The sequence below is a fragment of the Harpegnathos saltator genome, unplaced genomic scaffold (genome assembly GCF_003227715.2).
Source record: "Harpegnathos saltator strain DR-91 unplaced genomic scaffold, Hsal_v8.6 scaffold53, whole genome shotgun sequence".
Lineage (NCBI taxonomy): Eukaryota > Metazoa > Arthropoda > Insecta > Hymenoptera > Formicidae > Harpegnathos > Harpegnathos saltator.
In genome coordinates this window covers 324,716-333,682 of record NW_020230349.1, presented here as the reverse complement: position 1 = coordinate 333,682, position 8,967 = coordinate 324,716, and the positions used below count along the sequence as shown (strand labels likewise).

The window sequence follows — 8,967 nt, the reverse complement described above, 5'->3', positions numbered from 1 at the left end:
CACGCACACATTTATATGTAAACGAAAATCCACGCATTCGTAGGTATATACAAAAATATATCGAATCTCATAATAAAATTACACTTTAATTGCCAATCGTTAGCTTCGTGTTGCGAGCAGCTTAATATATTATTATACACGGACACCGATAGTACATGCTGCTACAGTTTGTGCTACCAAAGACTACTTCCTGGCATTGATAGGAAGAAACAGAGAAGAATGACACAGTAATCTCTCTCTCTCTCTCTCTCTCTCTCTCTCTCTCTCTCTCTCTCTCTCTCTCTCTCTCTCTCTCTCTCTCTCTCATGTCTCTATCGAATGTTATCTCTTGTTATTATACAAATACAACTAAAAATATCAGTTTGATCAATCGTCGCGTCGTTAATCCTCTCGATACGTTTGTAGATAAATAATAAATTTCTCGAGCGCAACGGCCAATATACACTTTGCGAAATAATAATGCATAGCAATACAAATAATACAGTCTAAACGTCTTCCTATCAATATACACGAGCGATACTTGTGCGTTTCTAATTTGTGTGCGAACGAATGATAAATTACACGAAAAAATGGCGCCGCCTTCTTCTTGCCTCCGTTTTTTTTTTTTTTGTTTTCTCCGTTTCCTTTACAATTTTTCATCTTTGAAAGAATCTATCCGAGTGTGCACGGTGCATCAACTACGCGGCGGCTGTGCGCTACTTTCCGCGTCGTGGAATCTTCTCGTATCACAGACGCAACGATCCGGCATTGGTCGTGTATTCCTCTGCGCGTGTTCCACTCGTCGTCTTCGCGAGAACTGTCAGGCAAGCGCAGGAAACAGCTCTCTGAAGTTTTCGTGCCAAAAGTCGTTGAAGTAAGAGTAACGGCAATGCGAGTCGACGGACGGAGAGTCGTGCGACTCGTAGCCGCAATCCATGCTGGCGCTGTCCATTTGTGGGACGACGCAGGAATCCGCGTCAGAGTTGATGCTCGCGGGCGACATGGTGTCGGTGCGGCAGGTGTACGCCGGGGAGAACTGCGTGGAGTAACTGTGAATAGGCGGCGGCGAGAGATACCTAACGTTGCTGGTAACGTCGGTGGTGCCGGTGATGGTGGTGGTGCTGGTGGTGGTGGTGGTGCTGGTGGTGGTGCTGGTGGTGGTGGTGGTGGCGGCGGCGGCGGCAGTGGCCGCGGCTGCGATGTCGTCCACAGGGTGGCATACGACGCCGTCGTCCGTGCTGATCTCTTGCACGCACTCCTGAATACCGATACCCGCGTTCTCTTCGCCCGGATAGATGATCGTGATCGAATTCGTAGCCTCGTCGTACGTGCCGTAAAAGGTGGCCTCCATATCGTGCGTTAGCTCGGACTCCTGTTTGATCTCGACTTCGGTCTTAATCGCCAACGGCGACGTCGTCGAACTGACGCGTTGCTGCGCCTCGCTCCTTGCAGCACAGCTCGCGGGATGATAAACTGACGAGCTGAAGTCCGCGATTAGGTAGGACGCATCATTTACGCCTTCACCAGCTCGATTGGCTTCCACATTTTCTGATGTCTGCCCCACCACTGTCTCTGGATGGCCAGATTTTTTAACGGGATCGTCCTTGACGGACACCTGAGCAGAACATGGTTGACGGGTCATTCAGGTGGGAACGACTGAAACGTGCGAGGACGCGAGATTGCGGAGGAAATGAATGAAATGTTTGAACCTTATGTAACAACCATATCATCGTCATGTTGCGCCAGTATGCGATCGGTACTCTTATGCCCGGCTCCGGGGCAGAGAAGATTCCGTTCTGATCCGGAATATTCCACATTCCGATTTGGACTATCTCATTCATTTCTACGTCACGTCTAAATTATCGTGCGAATGCAAGAGTATCGCTTGAAGAGCGCAAGTGCAAGGTGATTGTAACGCTGTCTGTGCTATAGCGCAAAACTCCCAATACTCACTTGTTCATTTGATTTGTCAGGAGCTGCTTGCACTTCGACATTAACTTCTCGCAGTAGACTCTCCGCGAGTTCCTCGAGTCGCTCGATGTAGTCGTCATCTTGGAGGTCGCCGCAAAGTTCTTCGAGAGGAGGTAAAGGGTCAGGATCTTCAATAGAGCAACTGCTCCTGGTGTTGGCGTCAGGCGCGATGCCAACTGCGCTGTCCCACCCTGCGGCAGAGGGTGATTTGGGGATACTGCAGATCCCAGTGAGGGTACAACACAGTGGACACGAGCCTGGCACAACGTGCAGTATCGCTCCTCCCTGTTCTTAGTGTCCAATTCCTTCCTCAATCTTTTCGTTTCGCTCAACAGCGACTCGTTCTGCGACCTCAGCATCACGCACTCCTGCGTGAGCGTCCTTACTGTCAGCTCCAGCTCGTCCAATTTGGCTTTCTTCCGATCCCGAGAGGTTTGGGCTGCCACCCTGTTCTTCATCTTCCTGCCGAGACAAAAGGATTTTTGTAATTAAGATCTATTATTAAGATAATTAAGATAATTGTAATTAAGATCTATTACAATTATAATGTTGATAGGTATAATTTATCGTCATTACGATTATGATGTTAATTTATGTTATGATACTTTTTTTTTCTTCTCACCGTCCAAGCACCATAAGATATTTATATATTTATCAACTTCGTCATCATCACTGAAGACGTTTGTTACTATCTAAAAGTTTATTATTATATTTCTTATTTTTTGTCTAAGTGATAATAATTTTTTAACAGTAACGTATGTATCGTCTCTACACATAACGCGATATCAGTTGGTGATGTGACATCATTTTTAAAAAATACAACATCATTCGCACTTTATCTCATTGATAATTTGTATTCTGCTTTTATCGTAACTGTTGTCACTTGTCATATATTCGGCATATACGTTGCATCCCCGGTTGAGACAAGGAAAATGACGCATAAACGTGCCTCCGCGGCATCGTGAGTCGCGGGAAATAACAAAACAATATTATTCTCCCACTGACTGCAATGACCAATCATCATCAAATCAAATCTATTTCATCATGTACACACGGAAGCAGGAAAACTTCAACACTTTTCTAGAGTTTTTTTTTGTACGTATATATAATATACGTACAATTAATTCTTTTGTACGTATATATAACTCGTCCCACACAGATATTTCTCCTGCAGATTAGTCATCTGATAAAAAGTGACTAATTAGACAAGGTCTAAGGCAAAGTCATAGCTCGCGATAAGAATGAGATAAGACTGCGAAAAACAACGGCTGTGTAAAGAGAAGAAACATCAGAGCCAAGTCGCGTAACAATCGGCGCAAAAAATACAACTGTTTGATCCCCGTATCGGGCGCAAATTGTCACACACACCGCAGCGAACAAAGCGCCGCGCAGATGTAGGTGGGCCGTGGCGGTTATCGACAAGTGTTCTGGTAACGATAAGCAGGGCTGATGCAATTTCATGCGGGCGGCGGGGAGGCGGCATTTCGCGGGAGGTGCCAACGGAATTTTACGAAGAATCGAGTCAATATTTGCCGCGATCTCTGACCGTTTCACTCCGCCCGACATCGATCGATGTCTCGCTTGAAGATCGAACACCGCGGGTCCAAAGTTGGAAGTTACTCGATCGGGACGAGGCGAGGCCAAGATTGCGATTAGTCGCCTCGTCCAAGTGCAGAATCCCCGCCGATTTTCAATTCGCAATCTGACATCGCGCGTTCGTCGCGGACAAACTCACTTTCTCTGTAGCTTCTCCTCCCACGTCAGATGGTCCAGTCGACGTCTCTTGCCGCGCGAATTCCCGTCCGTCGCGGACTTGAAGAGCACCGATGCGTCATCGTCGTCCATGTCTTCTTGCTGCTGCCTGGGCGCCAGTTTCCTGGCGTCCATCTTCGCCTTATTCAGCAAGATCGATGCGATGGCAGTCCGCTTGGTGAGCGCGTCGCGCCTCACTTCGTCCCGCAGGAGCTGCTTGCGCGATTCTTTAGGCAAGGCGAGGATCAGTGAGCTCTTCGCGCAGCTCATAATCCGCCATGTGACGAGACGCGACAATCCGACAATCTGTATCAGCGAGCGTTCTGTTGTATCACAACTCTCTTTCTCTTTCTCTCTCTCTCTCTCTCTCTCTCTCTCTCTCTCTCTCCTCACCCACCTCCCAGAGCTCGCCGTCGACTGACGGGCCGCAGGAGCGCTTGTAACCAGGACGCGCAGAACTACCACTCACATCCCCACCGGAGAGCACAACCAGCAGCGTCGGCAACTCCGCTATTGCGCACTAGCGTACTAAAAGCGTCGGATATTTCCGCTCGTCATCAACGTGGTGCGTCGCAATTGGTCGCTCGCGGCGAACGTAATTGCGCGGTTACCATCGATCATCGTTCAACGCACAGGCGGCAGCTTCACGCGAGAGTACTGCTTTCCCAAGTGCGATTTCTAGCGCGCTAAACAATCCGCCAACAACTGTTCCTGCTGTTCGATACGCAAGCGCCTCGCTCGTTCCTTCGAGGAAACCGAAGGTCGACACGCTCGACGAGCCGCGTCGCGTCGCTCGTCTGAAAATTCGAATCTGACAAAAGCCACCGCAAGAGTTGCGGCTCGAGAAGGGCTGGGCCTGACTCCGTCAGGAGTTCGATAAATTTTTGTCAATTCACACCCCCGCTCGCTTCGTCCAAACCGTCCACAGCGGCCGGAATCCAATCGGCGGACCGATTTTCCGCGATCTGACGCGCAACTTTACGTGACACGGAAACTTATCGATTCATCACGATGACGACGCGCAACGCAAACGCGCTCTCGTGTTGCGTCACTCTGGATGCGGTCCATCGATCGCTACAAATGCTTCGAAGCGTTTTTATTTCTCTCTCTCTCTCTCTCTCTCTCTCTCTCTCTCTTCGTTTGCATCCGAGAAATAGAACGAGAAAGAGAAACGTTTCGAAGAATTTGTAGCGGTTGCCGGACCGCATTCTCACATCGCACATGAGATCGCGGCCGTTCGAACCGGGCAGGGCGAAATATATCGATAAGCGAGAACGATACGTCGAACTCTCTCTGCAGCGCGCATCGATCGTCGTTATCGATATTTTCAGTTCAGTCTGAAAATGGACGACGCTTGCCCGTGTCGGAGCGGAGCGGCCGGTCACGTTGGCGCCCCTTTGAAGCGTCAGTCCTCAGCATTAGTCGGATGAAGTATCCTATCCTACTTTTCCCTACTACCCACAGCGGATGCTCAGCAGGGTGACTACTACACGACAATGAACGAGGGGTTGATCGTCGACAATAGGAAGGTGCGGTCCAGATTCTCGGGATAGCAACGGTAACGGCGCCATTGTGTTCGACAGAAGAACAGGTATTTGAAACGTCAATCTTCGGGCCGTCTCCGGGGGAAAATAAGATTCCTTCTCGGCCGAGAGACCTATTTCTAAGCAGAGATAGCCCTTATCTCGCGGCTGTTTCTTGCGTCGGCACGGACGACCGCGCGTTTCCGGCAGGGAAGCGCCTATCGCGTCGCGGTTATCACGCTTGCGTGTCGCGGACGTCGAGGTCAGTCGTGAGCAGTCGAAGAAACTGCGTCTTCTGCGCGACCTCGAGCCGATATTCGCAGTTGGATCTTACATTTAAGGTTGGCTTCACCTTCAGATACTTTGCGGCCAATAGGATGGTCCGTATCTTCAGATAAACTTGAGACAATCTTAACCTTTAAGGACTGCCACGGGTGAAATTTCCCTATGCGAGGTAATTTCGACAATCTTGTTGAAACATATAACCACACTGGTAATGTTAATTTTATAGGCATTATCGCATCATCGCGTATTAGCGACAATATTATGATAAAACACATCAATTCTCGCATATGCTTCGTTACAAACGATAACAAGAAAAGTTGGCTCGGGAGGGGGATATTCGATGGTAGCTTTTAAAGATTAAGAACGAGAGAGGCAATTACAAGTTTTTGTTTTCATTTGTACGTCAAGTGCTCGCTAAGAACACGAAGAGTCTCGTATTCGCAAATTGGTCGCTCGCGGCGACCAGCGGTGCATTTGAAATTTTTTCTTTTCTTCTTTTTTATTGTAGCGTATAAAGGATGACGCTGAGATCGAGCTCACACCGCCTTACATGAATCGGTACAACTATACTTACGGCTAACTTGTACAAGTTACAATTTATATAATAATACGTTCGCATGAGCGGTATGCTCCGAAAATGGACGGAGCGCGTATGTATTATAATCGGTGAATCAACTCACATAACTTAAACTTACATTCTAATCGCACTTAGCATCGCATATATGATTGCTCTAAGTTTTCCTCGGGAAGCATAGCATTTGAAATTCAACCTCACCGTGCCGTGCTGCCCTCTGCCGGCGAATGCGCCAAGAGAGATGCGGCGAGGCTGCGGTTATCCGTCGAGCAGTAGTACGACGTTCGTAATGCGGAAATCTGACGGATTTGAATTTGAGAAAAGTCCTGCGAGGTTGTTCGTTATTATTCAGACATGACATGCGCGATGGAAAATCGCCGGAAAAAACCGTAGCTTTACCATCCCGAGCCGAAGCGGCGAACTTTTTTCCGCGAGACGGCTCTCTCGCGGGAAAAAGTTCGCTCGTGCGTTTGACTAGGAACGAGCTCGGTGGGCAGAGTTTCCTAACACGCGCGAGTGTGCGAGCGGATCGGTGCGGCCGGTGAATCGAAATTTGAATTAATTAACATGCTCGATATCGCCGACGAGCAAGACCTACGTGCAAAATGTGCAGTTTCATATCAGCTGTCGGCCGCCGCCGCGTTGCCAACGTGACAGCAGCGTTCTACCCTGAAGCACACCGCTCCGCTCCGCCTCGCCCCGGTGACCCGGCGAAATGATCGCGCATTCACTCGCATATATTATCGTATTCACACGACGCCATTGTGAAAGCCTCGGTGTCTAACGTACACGAGGCCACGGGGTCAGAAATGTTGTTGAAGAGTATCGCCTTGAAATCTCTCGTTGAAAAGGCAGCCTAACGTTCGGGGAACACCTTCCCCTTGGAATTCACTAGACGTTCCTCAATGCCCTAATACGAGGTCCCGCTGAAATCGCATGGAAACGTGTTCTCGGCGAAGCTGTCAAGTCCTCTGCGGGGATGTCATTGTGAGCGAGAACGGCGACGGAGAGTTCCGATCACTGCGGCCGAATCATGCGAGATTCTTCTCTCCTCTGGGCGACGTCGTTGGCTCGCTCTCACGTCGAGAGAGAGAGAGAGGGAAAGAGAGAGAGAGAGAGAGAGAGAGAGAGACATGTAGACGCTGGAAAGAAAAGTCCGTGCGACGCACAAATTCAAGCGGAGAAAAAGCGCGTGTCCAGGCGAGAGCACGTGTCGGCGGAGAGAGGATTGTCGCGCGACAACTTTGACAACGGTCGGTCGCCTTCAAGGCGCACGCGTAACGCCTAAGAAGGGAGAATTCGTCCTTTTCCTTGCAGCAGGAGCTGCCTCCCCGGCAGCTGAGTTTTCCGTTTCGGTTCACCGGACATGTCCGGAGCGGCTGACCTGGGTGAAATTTCGTAAGATCTTTCTTCCGTCGACTGTACTCTTCCGCCGCGTATATCGCCCGACACGATCGGATTCTCGCGGGGAGGAGGAACGCGAGGCACAGGGAGACGGCATACGCGAGGAAAATTCCTGGCTTTGCCAAGCCTCACGGCCTCTCCGAGCAGGGCACGCGAGAAATTCACCTGCGGGAGAATCCGCCTGCTTTTCCGAATCTCGGACTCACTTGTGTGTACGTGTACACGTGTAACGCAGAGTCGCGCAAGGTCAATGGTAAACGCGAAAGTCAATGTCAAAGGTGAACAGCGCCGGTGATCGGCGGTTTTTCGCTCGCCGATCGTCGGCGGAGTCTCGCACCTCGTCCCACCAGGATGCCATTCGACGACGCCTTACGCAATGCTGACGCGGCGGCACACGCACACTCGCGGCCTTCTTCTCTCTCTCTCTCTCTCTCTCTCTCTCTCTCTCTCTCCGTCTGGTCAGCGTCAGCCGGCTTTTTTGCCAGGGTGCCAGATAAATATGACATAACGCAACTCCGGACACAACGACGCGCGAGAGTAAAGACGTGGTATATCGCGTTTTTAGTCCTTCGTGTGTGTGTGTGTGTGTGTGTGGTGTTTTCTTTTCTTTTTACTTCCACACGTACGCTCGCCGTGTGAATCGCCGTCCATATCGGCGGGTATTAGCTCGGCCGATCGGGGGAAAAAATGTCTCGATGATAAATCGCCGGGGAAACGGGGACAAGTTGATCGTGGCTCGAGGCTCGCGAGCTATGCGGAGCGAGCAGGAGGTGACGGCCGGTGATAAAATAAAGTCGCAAGGTTTCGGACTTTCGTCGCGGAACGAATCGCATCGAGCGTGCTGGGAAGGGTAGCGTCGAGAGCTGTAGAAGAGCTGCGCCAATGACAATCTCGCGGTAGTCGACCGTCGTCCTCGACGTCTTCGTAAGTTGAGCGAGCGTCTCGGCAGCACCTTTTATGCGCGCCACCGCACTTACGGCGAATCAACGCAATGACGCGCGTGCTGACGTTACAGACGTGCTGATGTACGTACGTACGTCGCAGAAAGTCCGGCCTTAATCTCAACGACGACCGAACACCGCCGTCTCCGCGACGGCGACCATGGGTGCGGGCGATTTTTCCCGACGTCGACCGCAGCCTCGGAGATTATCGCGGCGAGCCCGGCTGTGCGATAAACTGCAATCCGTAGAATGAAACGTTACCGTCCGCGTCGGTCGGCCCCGGGAGGAGCCCTGGGACTTCCCGCGGCGCTTCCCCCGCGGAGAGCTCAAAGGTGAACGTTAACTGCAACGAACAACAGGCCGTTCCCCGACGGCGGAAAACCGCCGCCGCCGCCGCCGCCGCCGCCATCCGGCGAGACACATCGCTGAATTTGTCATTGAAATTAAGGTCGAGGTTGCCCGGGCGCACACCTTGTATTTATAACTCGCTCTCGGTCAACGATATTAACATGAGTCGTCTAACGACGCGCGAGGACCG

At 50.8% G+C, this 8,967-nt stretch overlaps 1 protein-coding gene across 1 annotated transcript; it reads right to left on the bottom strand.

Annotated features, from left to right (window-relative positions):
- Positions 1 to 540: 540 nt before the first annotated feature.
- On the bottom strand, positions 541 to 4,320 carry Xbp1 (X box binding protein 1). The gene is given in 4 exon segments (XM_019845080.2): positions 541 to 1,594; positions 1,933 to 2,190; positions 2,193 to 2,412; positions 3,686 to 4,320. Coding segments are annotated over 4 exon segments (1,560 nt in total). The 5' UTR covers positions 3,973 to 4,320; the 3' UTR covers positions 541 to 799.
- Between the last annotated feature and the right edge of the window lie 4,647 nt (positions 4,321 to 8,967).